The sequence below is a fragment of the Corylus avellana genome, chromosome 1 (assembly GCF_965113065.1).
Source record: "Corylus avellana chromosome 1, dhCorAvel1.hap1.2, whole genome shotgun sequence".
NCBI lineage: Eukaryota > Viridiplantae > Streptophyta > Magnoliopsida > Fagales > Betulaceae > Corylus > Corylus avellana.
In genome coordinates, this window is record NC_142490.1 from 3065240 (window position 1) to 3088766 (window position 23527).

At 36.3% G+C, this 23527-nt stretch overlaps 3 protein-coding genes across 3 annotated transcripts; 1 reads left to right on the forward strand and 2 right to left on the reverse strand.

Annotated features, from left to right (window-relative positions):
- The first annotated feature begins 8326 nt into the window (after positions 1-8326).
- Positions 8327-11173, forward strand: LOC132171301 (Pentatricopeptide repeat (PPR) superfamily protein). Its single transcript, XM_059582585.2, has one exon. The coding sequence runs from the start codon at positions 8529-8531 to the stop codon at positions 10686-10688; it is 2160 nt and encodes a 719-aa protein (XP_059438568.2). The 5' UTR covers positions 8327-8528; the 3' UTR covers positions 10689-11173.
- A 416-nt stretch (positions 11174-11589) lies between these two features.
- On the reverse strand, positions 11590-16796 carry LOC132170976 (putative pectin methylesterase CGR2). The gene is made up of 7 exons (XM_059582151.2): positions 16543-16796; positions 15083-15237; positions 14842-14881; positions 14510-14551; positions 13024-13398; positions 12364-12419; positions 11590-11984 (listed from the first exon to the last, which is right to left on the reverse strand). Exons 2-7 carry the CDS (start codon positions 15194-15196, stop codon positions 11832-11834), a joined length of 780 nt encoding a protein of 259 aa, XP_059438134.1. The 5' UTR covers positions 15197-15237; positions 16543-16796; the 3' UTR covers positions 11590-11831.
- A 672-nt stretch (positions 16797-17468) lies between these two features.
- Positions 17469-23200, reverse strand: LOC132170977 (GTP-binding protein, HflX). The gene is made up of 13 exons (XM_088516868.1): positions 22726-23200; positions 22341-22405; positions 22150-22212; positions 21926-22015; positions 21707-21819; positions 20667-20735; positions 20123-20267; positions 19943-19998; positions 19765-19815; positions 19588-19642; positions 19458-19514; positions 18571-18690; positions 17469-18449 (listed from the first exon to the last, which is right to left on the reverse strand). Exons 1-13 carry the CDS (start codon positions 23156-23158, stop codon positions 17934-17936), a joined length of 1833 nt encoding a protein of 610 aa, XP_088372994.1. The 5' UTR covers positions 23159-23200; the 3' UTR covers positions 17469-17933.
- Positions 23201-23527: the final 327 nt, after the last annotated feature.

Below are 23527 nucleotides of genomic sequence, written 5' to 3' on the forward strand. Positions count from 1 at the left end.
TTCTAATATGATTTCATTGGAGTACAATAGTTCACTTAAATAGTCTCAATGACTACTAACTCTAACCCTAATTAATTTGACCCAACTTCGGGCCAAGCCCATTTAATAAATTACAAAATAACACAACCGTTAAAATTTAATAAAATATAAAATTAAGCACCAATAACCTAATTAATTAATAAAACCTAAATAAAACTAAAATACTCGATTATTTATTTCTTATTCTAGATCAAAGTTACTTTAGGAAACCCTGAAGAAGTAACCCCAGTACAAGAGGTTTATAGTGGTCACTTATGGACGTACACTACAGTAAAGCAAAGTACCCTTACTAACTATGGAGCATAAAGTAGAGGAGTTGATAATAAATAATGAGGGGACCGCATTTTAATTGACGCAGCACATGAAGAATTGTTGCCCAAACAGATCAAGAACAAGAAAGATGAAGGATATGGCGTCTCACTAAAGAGAGGAATTGGCGTTATACCAGGGGAATTGTGTTTCACTACAACAGAAGAGTACTAATCACAACTCACAAATAACAAATAACAAATAACAAAATTTGTTTATTCATCAATTCTATTTTGTTTTCATTAGAGTACAATAGTTCATTTAAGTAGACTGACTAAACGCTAACCCTAACCCTAAATTGATTGACTTTGAGCCAAGCCCATTTAATAAATTACAAAAATAACACAAGTCTTAAAATTTAAATAAAATATAAAATTAAATGTTGATAACCTAATAAATAAATAAAACTTAAGTAAAACTAAAAGATTCGGTTATTTATTTATCATCCTACATCCGAGTTACTTTCAAAAACCACGAAGAAGTAACCCTACTACAACAAGAGGTCGATGGTGATCACTTATGGACACTAGAGTGAAGCAAGTACCTTTACTGAGCATAAAGTAGAGGACTTGATAATAACTAAAGAGCGAACCATATTTTAATTGAAGCAACACGAGAAGAAATGTCAAGCAAATAGATCAAAAACAGGAAATATAAAGGATATATTAGTGTCTCACTAAATAGAGGAATTGGTATCACATCAAAGAGTAATTACAACTTATAAAGAACAAAATCTGTTTTCATTGGAGTGCAATAGTTAAAAAGACTCAATGACTATACCTTAACCCTAACCCTAAACCTAATTTGAATGACATTGGGCCAAGGCCTTTTAGTAAATTACAAATAACACAACTCTTAAAATTTAAATAAAATATAAAATTAAGATAAATGTTTGTTTTCTATCTTTTACCCATCTCTTGTCCATCTCCATACAAGAGATAAACAAATCAACCATTGAATATATAGGACCACAGGTAGGTTCTACAAGTTCAATGGTAGATTTTCAAAAAAGATGGATAAGAGATAGGCATGCAATAGATGAATGTGTAACACTTCTCTAAAATTAAATACTAATAACCTAGCTAATTAATTAATAAAACCTAAAAAAAAAAAAAAACTAAAAAGACCCAATTCTTTATTTTTCATCTTGCAACATGGTTAATTGAGAAAACCACAGAGAAGTAACCCTATTACAACAAAAGGTCAATGGTGATCACTTATGGACACTGCAGTGAAGGAAAGTACCCTTACTAACTATGGAGCATAAAGTAGAGGAGTTGGTAATAAATAATGAAGGGACCGTATCTTAATTGACACAACATGAGAAGAATAGTCACGCAAACAAATCAAGAACATATAAGATGAACGATATGATTGGCGTGTCATCAAATTGAAGAATTGGCATTATATCAGGGGAATTGTGTCTCACCACAAGAGAAGAGTAATCATAGCTTAAAATGGAATAAAATATGTTTATTCATCAATTCTAATCTGTATTCATTAGAGTAAAATAATTCTCTTAAATAGATTCATTGACTATACCCTAACTGTAATGATTCAGAGAAAAGCGTTAGGTATATTTGTGCTATCACCCAAAAATGATTAGTCAATTTAGCTAGGCTTTCATATAATTCCTTAGAAAGCCCAATTTCACATAATAATTAGGAAATGTGGAACTCTGCACTTATGATTATCTTTATAAACCATTTATTAAATTTGGGCTACTCAACATCTTCCTAATATGGGACTGAAGTGTTACACTAACCCTAACCCTAACCCTAACCCTAATTAATTTGACTAACTTTTGGCCAAACCCATTTAATAAATTACAAAATAACACAACCCTTAAAATTTAAATAACATATAAAATTAAATACTAATAGCCTAATTAGGCAATAAAACATAAATAAAACTAAATGACCCGATTATTTATTTATCATCTTGCATCAGGGTTACTTTAGAAAACTACTACGAAGTTACCCTACAACAATAAGAGGTCGATGGTGATTGATCACTTATAGTAAAGTACCATTACTAACTATGGAGCATAAAGTAGGAGTTGATAATAACTAATGAGGGGACCATCTTTTAATTGATGCAGTATGGGAAGAATTGTTGCCCAAACAGATCAAGAACATGAAAGATGAAGGATATGACGTCTCACCAAATAGAGGAATTGGCGCTATACCAAGGAAATGGTGTCTCACCACAAGTGAAGAGTAATCACTACTTATAAATTAAGAACAAAATGTGTTTATTCATCAATTCTAATATGTTTTCATTTGAGGACAATAGTTCACTTGATTAAATAGACGTAATGATTAAACTGTAACCCTAACTCAAACTCTAAGTTGACTGACTTTGAGCCTAACTCATTTAATAAATTACAAAATAATGCAACCCTTAAAATTCAAATAACATATAAAATTAAATTAATAGCCTAATTAGTTAATAAAACCTAAATAAAATTAAATGATCTAATTATTTATTTCTCATCATGCATCGGGGTTACTTCAAAAAACCACGGAGAAGTTCCCTCAAAAAAAAAAAAAAACCACGGAGAAGTAACCCTACAACAACAAGAGGTCGATGGTGATCACTTGTGGACACTACAGTGAAGGAAAGTATTGGTACTAACTATGGTGCATAAAGTAGGAGTTGACGATGTCTAATGAGGGGGCCATATTTTAATTGACAATATTGTACAGGAAGAATGGTCTCGCAAAGAGATCAAGAATCAAAAAGATGAAGGATTAGTGTCTTACTAAACAGATCGAGGAAATGATGCATGTTACACTAAGAGAATAGTGTTTCACAGCAATAGAAGAGTAATATATATATATGTTCATTCATTAATTCTAGTATGTTTTCATTGGAATAAAAAATTTGTTCATTCATTAATTACTAACTATGAAGCATGAACTCACAAAAAAAAAAAAAAAAAAAACTATGAAGCATGCATAAAGTAGAGGAGTTGGTAATAGCTAACGAGGGGACCATATATATTTTGATTAATTAGGTGAATGAAAATGTCAAAGTCTCTCTCCCCTCCATGTCCCTCCTCCTCTTCTTCTTTCTCGCTCGCTCATCCTTTTTTTCTGACAAGTTGATCAATTCTCCTATTGACTATTGAACAATCCCATATAATAAATTATAAAATAATCAAATAATGAAAAAAAGATGTCAAAAACGAAAACAAAAATCAAATGTTAATAGTATTTGGATCAAATGACGAATCTTTGTCTTTGACACATAAAATAAGGAGTAAATAGTAATGTTACACATTCAATCCTATATATATAGGTGTACGTATAAGCAATTAATGCTAGCTCACTTAAAATCATATGGTTGAAAAGGTTGTCATTTTCTGAAAAAAAAAAAAAAAGTCATGTAATGTGACAATTGTTTTCTCATTAGATTAAAAAAAAAAAGTTACCAACATTATATATGTTGTACTCGAAGAAAGTAAATGTTATTTTTATTTTTTATTTTTTATTTATTTTATTTTTTTACATTTAAGGTAATTAAATAAAATGACATGTCAGAAAGTTGAAAATGACCTGTGTTAATTAATGCAGAGACTAGACTTATGGTTTGATAATTAAGGACAACAGCTGACTAGTTGCAGTAATTAATCTGATAATGAATTCATAATACAAGGACAATTCTGCAAATGGTGTGGCCCATATCTTCCTAACCAGGTCAGAATGGCTTCTCATCAGGCTGGAATGATCTGATTGATGAAACTTATGAACTTTGTCCTGGTGGACACACTCCTGACAAGCAAAGACATGATGCAAAATCCCATGTAAGTAATGTAATATCGACATCTAACACCCCGGCATCATAGTTTGGAAATTACATGGACTCTCGTATCCACAATCATGAAGCTGTTTCCCAGTCAGGAGTTGTGAGGCCAAGTTGGGTATATTGGTATCCCTTGATAGGAGCAGGGATATGTTAGGGTTTAAAATTATGCTTATAACTAATACACTACCCGTTAAACTTGATTAACCTTTTGATTAAATGGATGTTCTAGAGATACTACACTGCCCCACTTGAGCCACATGGTTTGTAGTAGTAGAAGGGTTATTAGGGCATGTGAAACCATCGTCAAACTGCCCCCACCATGCCCTAAACATACACATATATGTAGTTTCGGGACCATTGGAGACCTAGTCCATGGTGACAACTAACATGACATTCACGTTATAGTCCACAGCCTTACTCTCTTCCTAGGAGACCATTGTCATGGACCATTTGCTTCCTCTCTTCAATAACGTAGGACCCTCCATGGCTTTCTCTCTCTCTCGATCGTCCGTTTGCAATTATACACTACAAAGGTCAACGAAAACTACTAATACCAACTTAACTAAATTGGCCGGTAGAAACAAAACACGTAAAATCCAGAAAGCAAGACCAAATAGTGAATCATCAAATCAAAAGTCTTCGATATATCTCTACAAATTAGAAAAAACTTTTAAGATTTTTTTCTTTTTCCAACCATTGACTTGCAAGAAGGTCGCGAATGGACAATTCGGAATTCAAAGTTGCTGTTATGCGGCATGTGTATGTACGTGCTAGCTAGCTAGCTCATGAGTGGTACATATTTATCCATATGGTTCTCATTCGTCTGAAGTTTCAAGGATATATAGGGTTGATTAATTGTTGATGGGTACGTAGCTAGATGCATGTTGCAGCTACAGGTTTTGCATGGAAATATATATGATTCTGGATTAATATCTGAAAATTTTCAGTAATCACCAACAGAGAACACTTTGAGTATCAACCAAATCTTCCTCTATGACACGAGCAATTAATAGAGAGAAGTTTTCAGTTTTACGGGACATCCCGCGCGGGTGAGGGGGCCGGGAGACTATGTACCTGTATCGGTTTTTTATTGCACATTGAATTTCATAATGATTTAGTACTTTTTTCATTATTCATGACCATTGCTACCCTTAGGGCCGGCTCGATATATTTTGAGGCCTTTTACTTATATTTAAATAACTTTTTTTTGTTTTTAATATTAATATTATATTTTTATCATTCTTTTGAATGCGATATTACCAATCAAGTCTTGGAGCTAGCACATTGGATATAAAGAATTTTCCATATTCTACTTAAAATTTAATTAAAATTAATGTTGACATTCCAAGAATTTATATGTATATATACCTTGAAAAATCTATGAATGTGAATTGAGGCCCAATATTAACTTAATTTCATGGAAAGTTTATTCTTTATGACTACATGCATGTTTAGAATCAATAAATTTTTATTTTCATGTCTAGAGATTTTCTAAAAAGCCCCAATATTATAAAATTATTTTTGTTACCATATATAATCGGGGGCCTTACTTAGAGATTATTTATTGTACAATTATTCATTGGGCCTTAGGCAACGGTCTAATTAAATTGCCTAAGGGTTGAGCTAGATATATAGCTAGCACTAATTAACTACTGATTATGACTTAGTGAAGCAACATATATGTACTTATGATCAAGATATAATTAATATCAACTTGATAAGTTCAAAATCGTTGTTATGTAATGCAATCAACCATTAATTATAAGTCCAGTTTAACGAGCTAGGCAACATTAAATCAAGTAGTTCAAGTCACGTACGCTACAATTTATGAAGCGAGGACCATTGAAGGCAGTCATAGTCGTGCATGGATGTATCAAATAGTTAGATTTTTGTTTTGTTATATGTACAAGTGGGTCAGTATGGGCAACAGTCAGGCATGGAGTGTGCCTCACTCGCACACATCAAAGGGTCTCAATTCTGAGTCTGTTTCTCATTATTTGCTGCACCTAGCCTATCCAAATCAAGCAATGCCAACAAAGCACTGTAGTGTGCCTTGTTGCGATTTTGAGCCAACTCAAGCACCTCACCTTCGCACTCCGTGTTGCTCCATCGTGCTCCTGGCCCTACGTACTTCACTGTTGTGCGTCTTTGATTATAATTTCTACGATCTCAAGATTAATAAAGGTCGGGTGTTCGTTTGTTGGGGGGTTTAAATCATATTGATGCATAGATAGAAGATTATATAAATCAACATTAACTAGACTCATTCAATTAAACGGTCATATGTATCATTCAATTATAATCTACAAATTTTATGCTGGATTCATGTCGGTTTTGCAGTCGGGAAAGAATCTCATCTTGCATGGCTCACAAACTAGAGGAAAGGATATCCAGGATTGACCCACAGCCAGTTGGGAGTAACCGTCGTTTCCAATGACAGCTAGTTTTGGGCCATTTGAATCCTCAAATGGTGACCATGAATGCTGGGTTCCTGATCAGGTGGGGACACTAAATTTGATGGGCCTGACATCGCATCGAAATTATGGGCCGAGGCCCACCAAGAACTGGACCCTGTGTATGTTGACAACCGAAGTGTACGATATCCCAAGGTGCTGCCTCTCAGGTGGCACATATGACATATGTTGGAAGTTCTGTCCTCGATCGCACTTGCTTCACTAGAAAAATATCTCATGGGGGCTACTGCCTACTAGTTAATAACCAGAACCAAACACACCAATTATGCCCACTGATTTGGCAAATATCCGAGCACAAAAGTCCGTACAAAAGTCTCACTCAACGCTATTATGAAACAAAGTTTACTAGTTTAAATTCTCATTTTTCCTTCTCTTTTCTTTTGTTGATCATATTAAAAAAGAAAAATCTCACTCAAAAGCATTTTGCATTGATATGCTTAATTAGTCAAATTCTTTGATATTGTGACAAGACTTTACATGGGATTTTACATGGTCTCACAATGATCCTAGTGAATGAAGTCCATATTTATCCATTGATTCTTAGACTCGTAAAATCTCAAGAAATACGATGTAAACAAATATTCATCCATAAATAATCCACTTACTCGGCCTAGGTTCGCATGCAATGCAAGGTTGGGGGCATATAAAATACATAATGCGGTGGATCCTATATATTCTATGGTAAGGCCTAACAAAAACATATGCAAAGTAGATCATACAATATCCTTTTCATTACATTTTGAATACTCCACTACAGTTTTGATTTTCCATAATACATTTTGCATGTGTAATGATAGGCTATGTGTCTTCTCTGATAAAAGTTTAATTAACGGTTAAGATTGAAAGAGGGTAGAGGTGGTTGCGATGGTGGAGGTGAGAGGTCCTTGCAACCTACATTAGCATGGAAGAGGGTGGGTCGCAAGAGTTCTCCCACCTTTGTAACCACCTTCACGCGGACAAGGTGGGGGTGGGTCGCCAAGGAATCATACATTCACCCATAAAGGAGATTTTTCTACCGGCACCACTTCTTTCCTAAGAGATAATAATATGTCATAGATGTACTACACATAGTATTTGTTCAGAACAAAATTCACTATGAGTCCCACCAAAGCAATCTCATTCAGATAAATTACTGTTAAATTCTACAATAACTCAGCTACTCCAAATATTTCAAGAGATTATCTCTCCATCACTACCTAAATGTGTCAACCACTACAACGAAAGCACTCTTTTACCCTTTCATATACTAGGGGATTTCACATCATTATCTCTCAACCATCATCCACTATCTTTCAACTACATGATAGAAAGCAGTGGCCTAAAACCCTATAAAAGGGATGCAACGCAATAGGTAAAGGAGATTGATTCATCTTTCAAAATTTTTAGCTCATTACTATGTTTTCACTCTAGACAAACAGACTAACTTAAACATTGAAGTGTGTCCAGCCAAGGCCGATGATCTTTTGAAACTCTTCCTATTTTACATGATGTTTTTTTTTTTTTTTTTTAACAGGTGGCAAACATACCTGACTATAGATGGACAAAAAAACTAATCTTCTTTGCTCAAAAAGCCCAAAAAGTAATTTGATCATTTTTTCTAAAAACACTCCAAAACTCAAATATTGTTTTGATAAACAAGAAAACTATATATAGGGACTAATAGACAAATTAAAACGGCTAGTGAAATGGAATAGACAATTTTCATTCGATGTTTTTTCCAAGTCTTTGTGTCACAAAGTAGAATAGGTCACAGACTCATTTCGCCCTTCACTGAATTGTGGAGAACTTGTACGGCGATAGAACGCAAGATCGAGCAACTCTTCCCAGCCACTGCCCACTTCCTTTCTATTAACACAGGCCGATGTCTTTTCCTCCGGTAAAGTTGGGTAGTATTAGATGAACCAAATCTCATGGTCCCTGCAAACATTCTGTCACCTTTTGAAAACATGCATTGCCCACAAAGACCTCCTCCCTGGCAAGTCTCTCCACGCCCTCTACATCAAGTCCCTCGTCCCTCCTTCCACCTACCTTTCCAACCACTTCATCCTTCTATACTCCAAATGTGGCCGCCTCTCCGCGGCTCGCCGCGCCTTCGACTGGACCCTAGACCCCAATGTTTTCTCCTTCAACGCCATCATTGCTGCGTACGCTAAGGAATCCAAGACTGACCTTGCTCACCAACTGTTCGATCAAATCCCCCAACCGGACCTTGTCTCTTATAACACTCTTATTTCTGCCTATGCCGATCGCGGCGACACTGAAACCGCCTTTTGCATGTTTAAGGGAATGAGAGAGACTGGTCTTGACATGGATGGCTTCACTCTTTCTGGTATGATCACCGCTTGTTGTGATGGCATTGACATGATTAGGCAATTGCACTCTTTGGCGGTGTCAGGTGGGTTTGATTCTTATGTTTCGGTTAACAATGTGCTTGTAACGTATTATAGTAAGAATGGGTTCCTGGAGGAGGCGAAGAGGGTGTTTTATGGGATGGGAGAGGTTAGAGATGAGGTGTCTTGGAATTCGATGATCGTGGCGTATGGACAGCATAGGAAAGGAATAAAAGCGCTGGGGTTGTTTCAGGAAATGGTACGGAGAGGATTTGATGTTGATATGTTTACTTTGGCAAGTGTTTTGACTGCATTTACGTGTGTGGAGGATTTGTTGGGTGGGCTTCAGTTTCATGCTAAGTTGATAAAAACTGGGTTTCACCAGAATTCTCATGTGGGTAGTGGTTTGATTGATTTATATTCTAAGTGTAGGGGTGGTATGTCAGATTGTAGGAAAGTTTTTGAAGAGATTCCTGAACCGGATTTGGTTCTATGGAACACAATGATTTCGGGGTTTTCCCAAAACGAGGATTTCTCTAAAGATGCTATTTACTGCTTCCGACAGATGCAGCGTGTCGGTTACCGCCCTGATGATTGCAGCTTTGTCTGCGTGATTAGTGCATGCTCCAATTTGTCATCTCCCTCTCAAGGAAAACAGATTCATGCAATGGCAATCAAATCTGAGATTCCTTTGAATCGAATTTCCGTGAATAATGCTCTTGTTGCGATGTACTCAAAATGTGGGAATCTTCAAGATTCAAGGAGGTTATTTGATAGGATGTCAGAGCACAATACAGTTTCTTTGAATTCGATGATTGCAGGTTATGCTCAACATGGTATTGGAACAGAATCACTACGTCTGTTTCAACAAATGCTGGAGACAGGTATTGCCCCTTCAAGTATAACATTCATCTCTGTCCTTTCTGCATGTGCACACACTGGAAAAGTTGAGGAGGGTCAGAGTTATTTCAATATGATGAAAGAGAAGTTCAGCATTGAACCAGAAGCAGAGCATTATTCATGCATGATAGATCTTTTAGGCCGTGCCGGCAAACTGAGTGAAGCTGAGAGGCTGATTGAGACGATGCCATTTAGCCCTGGATCCATTGAGTGGGCTGCATTACTTGGTGCCTGTAGAACGCATGGAAACATGGAGCTTGCAGTAAAGGCCGGCAATCATTTTCTTCAGTTAGAACCCTCAAATGCTGCTCCATATGTCATGCTTGCCAATATGTATGCCAGTGCTGGAAAATGGAAAGAGGTAGCAGGAATTAGAAAGCTTATGCGAGATAGAGGTGTGAAGAAGAAACCAGGTTGTAGCTGGATAGAGGTGAATAAGAGGATTCATGTGTTTGTGGCTGAAGATAGTTCACACCCGATGATAATGGAAATTCACGAGTACCTGGGGGAGATGTTGAGGAAGATGAAGCGAGCAGGGTATGTGCCAGATGTGAGATGGGCTTTGGTTAAGGATGACGAAACAGGGCAGGGAGAGAAGGAGATAAGGTTAGGGTATCACAGTGAGAAGCTAGCTGTTGCATTTGGGCTGATCTCGACTAAAGATGGGGAACCTATACTTGTAGTGAAGAACCTAAGGATTTGTGGGGATTGCCACAATGCAATTAAATTTATCTCTGCCATTGCTGGGAGGGAAATCACTGTTAGAGATGCTCACAGGTTTCACTGCTTTAAGGAAGGGCAGTGCTCATGTGGGGATTATTGGTAATACACCGGACCATGCTCAACTTGGCCTTTTCACTGCTTCAGGGAAGGGCAATGCTCATGTAGAGGCATCCCAGTGCTGTCTCAGTATCGAGGAAGGCATAACATCAAAGCTGTCTACCAGCCAACCACTGGCGCTGCTCTAACTTATGGCACCGACCAAAATACAAAAGCTTATAGAAACTGTGAAGTAGTCAGTTAAGATCAAGTTGATACAATTTTGATTCTTTCTTTGACCTTGTCTACGGTAAGACATCCATAAGAACCAATTCAAACTCCTTTTTTTTCTTCTAGGAGGTAAATTGAGCAGATTTTAGCCAACATAATCCTAGTAAATGTTATTATGTTGGAGCAATGCTTTCGGATAGTTTTAAATGTCCACAGGCTTTACATTAGAAGATCCTATAGCACATCAGAGGCATGCAACATCTGTAGAATATACATAATTGACTCTTTTGTGTTTGTACCCTAATTTTAGCCTTCATACCATACGCCAGAAAGAAAGGGGGGCAAAATGATTTGCTGGAGTTATGTTGTGGGAGCGAACCACAGATTCCTAAAAGCTCATATGCACAAGCAATATCCACAGGCAAGATAAGTAGCCTGGAGATAAGACTTTCAGAGAGAGTAAAACACAGATTTAAGGAAACCAGATTTTAATATTTAACAAACAGATCACAGAATAAAACAATTGGTGCTAATATTTTCCATCATTCAAATTAATAGATATTGACAATATATACAGTGAATTAGAAACAAATGGATTTGATCAACATCTAATGACACAAAATTTAATGAGCCACAGGGGGCACATCTTATATGAGAGCTGAACATCTTCTCTTTTTTCCTTTGTGGCTTTTTTGCATGAGAACTTCTCAAAAATGGTGAATAAAAACAGAAAGATTACGGAGAAAAGGGTAAAAATTTTCAATTAAATTAATAAATTTAATTGATAGTATAATGTTGAGAACAAAACAGCAAGGTATCATCATTAACATCTATTGTAGCAAAGCTAATCATCACAAAGAGAATACATTATATGAGAGCTGAACAGTTTTTTTCTTATCACTTTTTTTTCCTTTTGTGGCTTTGTGGCAGGATAGAATCCCAAAAACAATGAATAAGATGTCATTATAATCTTAAAATATCAATGGTATGAGTTGAGATGGAACACTTGGCAGCTTGGCTTGTATGAATTCTTGAATGCAGCCTGCTCAAACTTCTTAATGGCAGGTTCATTTTCTTCTAAGCTGGTTTGGACAAAAAAGCGTGCCCACCAAGACGAGCTTCTCATTTTTGCCTTAACAGGAAAGCATAAACAATAGTCAAAATGCAAATGGATAAGAGAACTCAAAAAATGTTACAGAAACAATTGAACATGCCGATATTGTACCACAGGTACATATGACACGTAAAAAACCGTATAATCACAACTGAAATTTGTTTAAAGGTTTTGAGAACGCTAAAGAATTGTACTCAGTCTTCCTATATATAGCCCTTCATTTACCAATCAACCATATTCTATTATCTTAATTATATTTGACTTAATGAAACTGTTTTTTATTGAAAAGTGCACCAAAGAGACTTCGCTAAGAACATGACTGCTAGCAGAGTAGTTATAATCCAAAAACAACCCAAGAGATGAGAGACACCATGCAAGAAATGTGAGATACACTTACCGGGCGTCCAAATTTGGATAACTCAGCAACTTTAGCTCTCTGTTGACCAGGGTAGCCTAAATATAAAATTGAAAAGCAAAGAAAACTTAAGATATTATTACCAACACAGAGATCAAGCTGAACTACTATTTCACCTAAATAACAATGATGAAAAACTTGGAAAATTAGAGATTAAACATAAATGCCAGCAGGAGATTTTTATGACGTCATCCTAAAGGAATAACAGAACCAAGAAAAATACATCTAAAAATCATTCAAAGGTGTACATATGTCCAACAGGGAAGTATACTTTTAATGCTATAAATGGAAGTGTTTCTGCATATTATTGATTATGATGAGAAATATTGATTGTGTCCTCAAGAGTGAGATGAATTAGCGAGGGAGATAAATATAGGAGATTGTTAAACATCTCTTTGGATGTCTCAGAGGTTAATGATGCACCCACCAAAACTGATGTAGCTAGAGTACAATTACTTTAGAACATCAATTTACAAAATGATTCTCCAATAAAATAACATGGATATTTTTGCAATATTAATATATCATGAAGTTACATAAATTTGTCAAAGAAGAAGAAGAAGAATAACATGGATATTTTTGTAATATTAATATATCATTAAGTTACATAAATTTCTCAAAAAAGAAGAAGAAGAAGAATACCTGTAAAAAAAACAAGACCATCAGCAGACACCCTTGCAAATTCTGGAAGAGTCTTGTTCAGGTATTTTGGAGACAGGTAATCCAAAGCATCTGACACAATAACTAGAGAAAAAGATTTTGGTCTATAAGGCAGAGGAAACTTGATATCAGCCACACGTACAATGCCTTTGCGCACAAGATTCTTGCAGTTTCCATCAGCGTCCTCTATGTCATATGGTTCCACACCCCATGCTTCAGTTTCCTCTTCTTTTAACAATTTGGAGACCACAGAACAAGTATCAGGGCCCACATGCAAAACTTTATGCATGCTGTCCCCATATGCTTTCTTTAGAATAGGTATTGCTCTCTGAACTTCTAACGTGCAAGAAAAGTCACCTGCAAGATGAAATGAATTTCCAACTTGTACTTAAACAAATAGTTGACGGCATATTGCTAACAGTGATTTCTTTGCACCAACTTAAACCACACTTTGGCCAATGAGAATGGAAACTTTATCAGCCAAAAAATTGGGATTGATTAATTTTTAATATGGTTCAAATTGAAAAACATCTGAGATTTTCAGAATTTTTTCACCTTTATATGCCGCATGACACATATACAAGGGAAAATGTGACCTACTGGCTACTGTAGATGCTGAATGATAAGGTCACCATTTGAAGCTATTGATTCTCTCCCAATTGGTTGGTTGGACCGTAGGTGCATGTAATAGCAGAACATATTGTCCAATGACATTTAAGTTAGAGCTTTTGCCTATATGGTTCCACTTTTTTCTTGGATAGAGAATCTCAATACTAGGAATTTTATCATATTTTGCATGAGTTTTTGGGAAATAACATACAAATCCAGAATCTCGGATCTTGGCACACACCGAATTCAAGAATTAAAAGTACTTTCTCGATAATCTAGTGTTCACTTTACTTATCACATTAATACAATCACTATTACCAAAAACAAAATATTGCTTGATTAAAGTTTTCCACAATATCCCTTGTTGAAAAGACCTGATTTTTCAAGCAAAAGCAACACTTGTAAACATTTATCATTATAAAAGCTACCCTTTTTGGCTATACATACACCATTGATATGTACAGCTTTGTTCATGACTAAAGGATCAAGGCGGAAGTTGTCCCCTTTCACCTTGCTCCCACTTTATTTCATGACAGGGCGTGGACAGATCTTTCATTGTATGCCCAGGGACCTAATGTGCCTCCAGTGTACCAAAAAAAAAAAAAAAAAATCAAAAAACAAAACAAAACAAAACAAACTTCCAATTTATCCAAATGCAAACAAAAAAAGTTCTTTAAACAAAAAAATTTCCACTGTCCAATATTTAAGCAGTTTAATATCAATACCTAAAAAGTTACAAAAGTGTTATGTATAACATACCTAGACCTTTATATGTTCATTTACGAGGCAAAAATAAGCAGCAACATCTTTTTTCTTTCTTTTTTTTTTTTTTGAAGAGAAGGAGGCAAAATAAATTTACCTTCAATATTACTAATTGCTTCTCTACCTCGCCCAAATACACCTGTATTGTTAAAAATGACAATTTAATCAATGCATTAATTAAAAAAGAAAGAAAATAACTCAAAACATGTTTTGATCTACAAAGAAAGTACACAAACAACCGAGTAACTTAGCAAACCAAAAAAAAAAAAACAATTATTAGCGTAGACCGAAAAAAGAATCGACTAATGTTGGCCCATAGCTAAATTTGACAACAAGAAGCCAAAAATGGCATGGCTAACCTGTTGTGGCTAGAAGTTAAAAATTATTATATGTAATGATAAGAGAAGTGTAGGCAGCCCAAATACAAACCTGAGCCACGAAAAGCATAGCCGATTAGAAGGAACGCTCCCTGCAAGTTTCAACCAAAAGACAACAAGAAACTATTAGGATATGAACCAATAACTATGAACCAACAATTAATATGGGCTTAACATTGATAGGGAGTTAGTAACCAACAATCATGATCTCTTACTGTCACTGACATAGCAACTACACATAGAATAGAAACTCAAAGATATGTTGGCAAAAAGAAAAGTGATCAGAAGAATACCAGAAGGAAAAGGCATACGGATAATATCGGAGAAGATTTTGATTTTGAATTTAAGGCTCCAACAAAAGGAAAGCTTCCACCACGTCGTGTGGAGCTTGCTTGCCTCCTTGACATGACTATTTTTATGTAAAGCAGTGAGTCCACAAAACTGTACCCTGTTTGAGAAAAATCATGGTAAAAAATTAGCTTTTAGAGGTCAATAGACCACATAATGACAGTAAATGTTCACTGTTTCAAATCTAAAATTATGTGGAAGAAACAATTCTCATAGCCGTAAATTGACCGATATTTGTACTTGAGCCACTACCGCTCACAATTCTCATTCAAGAAAAATGAAAGAAATTCGCAAGATGGAACAACACACGGGCCAGTGCATTGCAAATAAAAACAATTAACTAGAAGCTTTGTCAAGTAAGGGTGCGGTGCATAGGACCGGGGTTTACTCTGCAAGGGTAGGTCCGAAGGGCCCTGCCTTGAAGAGGTTCCCGACATAAAAAAATAAAAATAAAATAAAATAAAACAATTATAGTGATTCATTTGCTTCTCCTCGCACTATGCATTAGTGGAGGAAACAATACTCGGACAATCCATTTCAAATCCATTCAATCGATCTCTCTGACAGAATTACGTAAATCAACATTAAAAAAATAATTAAATCAAAACTATTGCATAAACTTTGACGTTCGGGAATTCAAGTTTTAGCTCCATTTCATAGACATAATTACATCAAGTGTTATCTAAGCAAACGCCCAAACATAAGAACTCTACAGCGCCTTGTTTGAGCCCTTTAGCTTGCCTAGAAAATGAAAATTAAATCATAAACTGTACCATATATGTTCTTTTAGTTTCCGAGTAAAGACTCAAACCCACATTAAGCAAAACACCTGCTGCATTCAATACATTCAGCTCCCAAATTCAGAAAGATCTAAAATAAAAAAACTTCAAATCCTCTTCTTCCCCCACCTTTATCTAAGAAAACAAAAAGAGCTCCAAAAATAGAACAAACATAAAGAGAAACAAAGATCTTCCATAATCAGCATAGCCACATAACCATTAGTATAATCAAATAGGACCACACCGTTGAGCTTAGCCCACCAGATTCAATGATACCGGATCAAAATCGAAGACACAAAAAAGTTCACATACAAACAGAATTCAGAAATGGAAAACACAATCATAATACAATGGAAACCAAGTAAGCGGTGGACTCAGATCCGTATAAATTGGTGGGCTTTGTGGACCAGCTGACATTATTTCAATCAATAACCAATTGAGAAAAAAACTAAAATCCCCGACCCTTTTGGTCCCGGGAAGAATGGAACGAAAGGGAAAGATTATTCCTTTAAATTGCTCAAGAGTTGTTTCAATAAGCGGACTAAGCATTGAAAGCGAACACGAATATGACAGACCAGGTTGGTTTGCATTGCAGAAATGGAATTTGAGTTGGGATATATTATTACCTCAGACGCGGAAATGAGAGCACCGCATTGAGGATTTGGATCTTAGATCTGTTGTGTGTGTTTCTGTGCGATCTTGCTTTTAAGCTTGCAATCCAGAGAGAGAAGAGAAAGAAGTGGCAGTCTGGCAGAGTTGAATTCTAAGAGCGCAGTGTACTTATCAATGATGGGTGGGCCTAACGCGCGCGCGATGTCATGGCACACGGTAATCGTATGAACAGAAATTCCTTTGTCGGCGACGTAATAATAGATCGTCATCATTCCAGAGATTGAAGTGTTATTTCAGTGCTGTTAATTAATAAGTCAAAATGTATATATATGTGTTCTTAGTCTCGTGAGTTTCCTTAGATTTTATTAGAGAAATGATTTTTTACATCTCTTATAAATTTTTGGTATATAATTTTTTTCAAATCAATTATTAAATCTCTTGCATTACAGGTTGAAGATGTGAGAGTAAAACTTAGTATTTAGATTAACATTTATAAAGAAAAAAAAAAAAAAAATTTGGTCTTCACTCTCATGGCATTCTAATTGTACGACATTACAATCCACTAAATAACATTTTTTTTTTTTTTGTTTTATAAATTGACGCTCTTTTATATAAAATATAAACTACATTGAAAGTTTGTTAAAGGTTTGTGTCCCAAGCATTTTTAAATGTTATTTTCTACCTAGTTTACCTTCTTTTTTTTTTTAATATTTTTAGCAAAAAATGGTAGGTCGGAGAGACCAATTGTAGTTATTCTACTTGAGCATGACCATAATAGCACCTATCCACTGGGAGCCACATAAACTACTTAAGCGTGACCATAGTAGCACCTATTCACTAAGAGCCACATAGAAAAGGCCTAAACAGTAAAAACTGCATGCACTTCCGCAAGCATTATTATGTATTTATATGAAACTATTCATCCAATATGGCAATATCCTTTCCCCTTGTGTTTGAAACTTTAACAAGAAACATCATATCATATCAAAAGCAAGCGTTGGTAGAGGGCTTGTAATAATTTATTTATTGCAGATTTAATTGTCAAAACAAAAGGAGATTATCGTGCTTTTGTACACGTTAGGCAAACAAGGTAAAATCTTACAGGTAAACTCGATACAAAAATGCTGCTTCCAAAATCCAGAAATTATGTGTATTCAAGTTCACTATTGTGGGTAAGAAAATTCAAACTCTCGAGGCTAGTTCAACATAAAGCTGAACAAGGCCTAAATAGAAGACGTTGATAAACAGATTGAGGAAACGGAGCAAGCTTGTGAGCATTTTCTGCTCCTACCCATGAATGAAGCCGAGGAGAACTTCTCTTAAGAGTTGCCAATTATGCATACTTTCAAGTTTAGAGCTTTAAGCTTGGATAAGAAGACCCACATAATGTAAACTGTAAAGCATGCTACTGTTCAACTGCTACGCCAGCATCCTCTGTGCGGGGGGGCCTCCATTTTCGATTAAAGACACCACTTTGGACTACTTTTTCAGCCTTCATCTTGTCATCCTGGATCTTTAGCTTCTCATCAATAAGTTCCAGCAACTCTTGCAAGCCAACTCCTGTGATGGCAGATGTTCTGACATGAGGACCAGCTGGCTGACCTTGAGAGTGCAAATCCTTTTCCATTAGGCAGTCCTTAGATGGCTCACGATGCTGGCCATCCCAACCCCATCTTGAAAGACTTTCTTCTTCACCTGCAGTCTCTTCGTTAAGCCAGCCGTCTGAGTAATTACCCGGTTGATCATCTATAGTCTCTGCAAGATTCTCTGGCAACTGTTCAGTCTCTTCGTTAAGACTTTCTTCTGCCTCTGTTATGTCAGATGCCCTATCATCCTCTTCTCCCGAAATACTGCTGCAGTCACCACCTCCACCATCATCTAGATATTCACCATCATCCATGCCCTCTTCTTGACAATCAATCTGAGCAATTTTCAAAATTCAGAAGACAGCACTGTTTGCTACTCACTTTCACTTTTTCCCCTTTATCCTTCTTACTTGGAGTTGACAGAAAAGGGGAGGCGAAATCTGAAAAAAATAGTACCTTATTCCAAACTTCAATCATATTCTGAAGCTTCTCATCTGATACCCCTAACTGTCGAAGAACTTGCAGCACTGTTGACCGGTGCTCATCGAGATTAGGGGCAGTAGAATCCACTACATGCTGCAAGAACAGAGGATTCTATTAGATGAGTCATACCACGTACCACGTTAAGTATTAATTCCTGGACTTAGCGCCATATATCATATTGTATCATGTGTGGTGAGATATGGGAAAGACAAAAGATCAGTACCAGCTAAAGCATACCATATCATATATCCTTGAATGATTTGTTCTAATTTAACCATGACAAAGCCTGAAGTGAAATTGGTTTGGTTACTGACTCGTATCTAAAAGATGACTGGCAGAAGGACTAGGAAACAGTGAGAGAAATATACCAACAAAATCACAAGGGATGCCCTGTAGAATTCAATACTTGATATTTCAGATATAATATCAAAGTCACATTCATTCCAGAGAAAACCATACCCTCACATAAGGGCATATATCTACAAATTCATCACGATCCTCTTTTCTTCTTTCAGTTAGATCTGACATGGGCAAATAAAGTAAATACTTATATGTACAGTGCTCTTGTTGCTTGGACAACCTGTATGAGGGCTTAATTGACTGATAAGGAGATAACATATAATGATGACATATCTAAAGGAACTTTTTCTCATCACGAGGGGAGAAAACATCATATCATCATAAAAACTATAAAGAATTTTGACCACCCTGCTTCAGTGTTCTTGTTTCCCATCTCCCATTTTATCTTCTCATTACCCATACGTTTTTTAACAAGATAAGGAGAGCAATGGACTATGTGACAAATCACAGAACTGAAATTCTGATATCCAGCAATAGAAGAACAGGCAATTAAATCATACCACAAGCAGGTCAGCTTCTACCACTTCTTCTAAAGTTGCATGAAACGCATCCACAAGCTACAAAAAGAGATTGTATCAGTGACCCAAAAATGGTTGTAAATACAAAGCACTTGCACATGTTTTTAATCACCTGAACAGGCAAGTCTGATATAAATCCTACTGTATCACTAAAAAGCACCTTCCTCCTGAACATGCAGTCAGTCAAATCAGTGGAATAAAAACTCTAAAAAGGTAAATAATAAGATTCATTTTCAAAATTCAAGGCACGACAGAGAGAAAAGACATAGCTCATTACTGAACTTATTACCCTGAGGGAAGAACAACACTTCTTAATCTAGGATCAACTGTCGCAAACAATCTGCCAAAAACAGAAGTTCATATCACCAGTCAGAAAAAAAGGGGAAGATATATATTAAAGCTCAACAGCTTAAATGAAATATGGAACATAAATTTTAGTAACATATTCAACAAGAGGATTAAAATACCGGGCATCACTATATAGATCACTGTCTGAAACTGCACTAACTAATGTAGATTTTCCCTGTTACCAAAAATAATGTAAAAGCATATTAAAATGGAAAAGAGAAGAAACTGTTAAAAAAAATGTTTCGACTACATGCATAAAGGCTAGGAGGAGCAAGTATAATTAAATTTAAACCACCTACAGCATTTGTGTACCCAATAACAGCAACAGTTGGTAACCCTTGCCCATATAAGCCTCCATGCCTCTTGCGAGCAGCACGTTGCAGAGCGCGTGTACGACGAACCTCTTCAATTTGTAATAATAGATGACTCCTTCGTTCTAGAATTCTGAGATTATAGTGTCATTCAGTGGACATATGAATAAATGCAAGTCTTATAATCAGTAAACCATAGACGAAAGACTTAATGAGTCTTATATTTCATCAACTGGATAGCATATATAGTCAGTAAGGCTCCATATGAAATGAAAGCCATAATGCTGCAGCAGGATATAATTAGCTTGAAGGAAAGGTCTAATTAATCAAATTCACATGCATACTTGACAACAAGTTCATGGAAATTTCAAGCTGATACCTTCGCGGCTTTCAATAGTTCCCACATTTATTTGCACTTGAACTTTCATCAAGCACAAGGATAAACCCACCACTCACACAGGAAAATAATAAAGTACAATCTACAGCATATAAGAATCAGTATAGATTTAAGAGATAAGTATTATAGAGTGACCTTCGTCTTTGAAGCTGAAGCTCAGTTTCTCCTGCACCACTAATAAATCCACGCCCCCCACTTCCTCTCCTGCAATGATACCCATTCAAATTAGAAGTTATTCTAAGATTCAAAGATAAACCAGTACAAACACAGAAAAATTTGCTTACACACAGAATATGGGCATCTATGGGGAGAGAGAGTTTCAGGAGTGATTAACTATATTAGCCCTAACCGTGTAGCACTCTGACCTTCAAATAATCCAATTAACATGAACCAAAAGAAAGAGGTCTTGAAACACCCCTCCTGAATGTTACAACCTAAGTTTACACCTTTAAACTTAAGAGACGAATGGATAAAACTAAAAAGTGTTATATAAACAAGGAATGAAGGTACCGTAAGTTATGTCAAATAAATTTTTTTTGATAAGTAAAAGTCCTATCACAATAATGTTCCTACTCAGGTTACAGGCTTAAGTTATGTCAAATAAATTAAGAGAGGAAAAACAAAAAGGGATAAACTTAACATCTTTATTAATGAAAATAAGGCTTTAGTGAAGTGTACCATTCAATATTTTAATGTCAAAAAGAAACCTAGATCACTGCCAAAATAATAAAATAAATTATTAAAAAAAAAAAAAAAATCATGCAGGCTGAGGGCTCATCAAGGGAGGGCTAACATAATCTAAGCCAAGCTTTTGCGAGGGGTAGCAAATTCTATTTGAGGCCCAATTTTCCAGTCACTTAAGTGAGACAAAGAAATCAGCACAAAGAACCGTAACAAAAGGCATGTCCAAATCCAACCCAAACCGGAATTTCTATCTGGATCACTTTGTCTTGGACCAAACACCCCAGTTCAGTAGCAGCTATCCTAAACCAGTTCCACAGCCTATTTTCAACAAATCCAATGCAAATCGAAAAATAATAAGAAAAAGCTTCCTAAGCAGATAGGATGGCATGTAACATGCACTTGGTAGCAACATCAGAATATTTTGTTTTCAAAACTTATTCAATCATTAATGCTTGGTATTATTTCACACAAAATTTTGGCGATGCACTAACCCTCGAGCACTAACAACTTCAGCTTCTCCACTTGCTCCAAAAGTTTGGCGTCCACCTAGGCCACGAACACGAACAAGTCTTGTTTTCTTATACATTAGAGCCGCTAATTCAGCCTGTAAAGATCACAAGTACCACCAAAAAGGTTCACTGAAGCACTTCGTCCCACACTGTCAAATCGAAAGATAACTAAAATATTAAAGTAAAAGATACCAATAATACCTGTAGCTTCCCCTCCTTCGTGCAAGCATGAGCATTGAAAATCTCTATTATAAGACCCACACGATCCAATACAGGTTTGTCCCATGCTCGCTGTCATCCATAATGATAGCATAAAAGAAATGATTAAATGACAAACCATCCTTAGAGAAACAAAAGCATGGGACTAAAGCTCAATTTTACATATACACCAAAAAGAGGAGATAAACTGAACAGGCACAACTTGCCTCCAAATTCCGTTGCTGAACGCCAGACAGTGTCGCATTTACAAAAACAGCATCCACTTCCCCCTGTTACACATCTAAGGTTATGTACACTTCTGCAGTCATATGCTACAAATGCTGTGTATATAAAACCCGAAAAAAAAAAAAAAAAAAAAAAAAATCAATCAAGGGGAGATTTAGAAAAAGTTTCTTGCCTTCGATTCAGCATCATTCAGATGGCATTTGACTGTGTCCACTGTCCCTGGTCCAAAATATGTGTCTGAAACAAAAAACAAACAACTTTAAATAAACAAATATTAAAAGAAAATATAGACCCAGCAATGGTATGATTAGTTTCTCTTTCAAATTCCAAGTTGTAGAAAATTTGACAAAGAAACACAACCCATTCACCTCACACTAATTCTGACATACAATCCATTTAGACCCAAAACACATTTATCAAAGCAGGTGCTTTTCTTCAAGCTCAGACAGAATTTGCTACTAACAAATGAAACTAACGACAGACACAGATTGAAATTAATAGTCCGATGTCAAAATTCAACTTCCAGAGGCATTCAGATCAATGTTAGAGATAGGGACCTGCGCGAACTTTGTGGGCTTTGGCAGCTGGGTTTTGAACGACAATATGAGAAGGCAAGGCCTTGTCGAAGAAATCGGAGTGAAAGTAGCCATCGCGCTGGTCTTCGAGAGAGTTGGCGAGGCAGAGAGCTTCGTTTAGCTTGGGCTGCAATAACGTTTCAGGTCGGAGGCGGGGCTGGACCACGAAGAGCTTCGGAGGGGTATTCGGGTCCCTGTTGAAGAGCGACACGGCGTCGTTGGCCTCCTCCTCCTTCTTTTGCTTCGACGAGTACGAAAACCGCGAGGTGAGGATGCGCGTTGGAGAGGAAGAGAGAGGCTGAGGAGTATATGAAGGTGGTGGTGGGGGCTGGAGTGGGTTTGAACAGAGTGAAGATGTTAAGGTCTGAGGAAGAGACCAGAGGGACCTTCGTGAGAGAGAGATGGCTCTGATCATTTCACAAAGTTTTGGGTTTGTATTCTGCGGCCACGGCTGTGACCGTTTTGCTGTGTATCCGGGCAAAAGTGGCGCAATGGGACAACAAACGGAGGTGGGCTTGGGATGAGCTAGTGGTTCGGGCTTAGCTCTATCCAGGCGGTTCAGCCCAATAGGTTGGTTAGTACTTAGTAGTAGGGACCCTAACCTGCGAATCTGACCGTTTAATTAATTATTCGAATTAAATTTGATTTATATAGTTTTATATTTATGTTTTGATACAACTCAAACCCAAAATATAACATTTAAGGGTGACAATTTTTCACACGAACTCAATACAAAATTAGCAGATTAAGGTTGAAAGATTTGACTTATTTAATTAAATTGGTC

What these genes read in the sequence shown, in the direction of transcription:
- LOC132171301 (XM_059582585.2), top strand. Translation starts at nt 8,529, where the DNA reads ATGAACCAAATCTCATGGTCCCTGCAAACATTCTGTCACCTTTTGAAA.
- LOC132170976 (XM_059582151.2), bottom strand. Translation starts at nt 15,196, where the DNA reads ATGTCAAGGAGGCAAGCAAGCTCCACACGACGTGGTGGAAGCTTTCCT. An exon ending in AGCAATTAGTAATATTGAAG is followed by an intron (nt 13,399 to 14,509) that starts GTAAATTTATTT and finishes TTCATCTTGCAG; the next exon opens with GTGACTTTTCTTGCACGTTA. An exon ending in TGGTCTTGTTTTTTTTACAG is followed by an intron (nt 12,420 to 13,023) that starts GTATTCTTCTTC and finishes TTTTATATTTAG; the next exon opens with GCTACCCTGGTCAACAGAGA.
- LOC132170977 (XM_088516868.1), bottom strand. Translation starts at nt 23,158, where the DNA reads ATGATCAGAGCCATCTCTCTCTCACGAAGGTCCCTCTGGTCTCTTCCT. An exon ending in TGAATGATGCTGAATCGAAG is followed by an intron (nt 22,213 to 22,340) that starts GCAAGAAACTTT and finishes GATGTGTAACAG; the next exon opens with GGGGAAGTGGATGCTGTTTT. An exon ending in TGATTGAAGTTTGGAATAAG is followed by an intron (nt 18,450 to 18,570) that starts GTACTATTTTTT and finishes AAAATTGCTCAG; the next exon opens with ATTGATTGTCAAGAAGAGGG.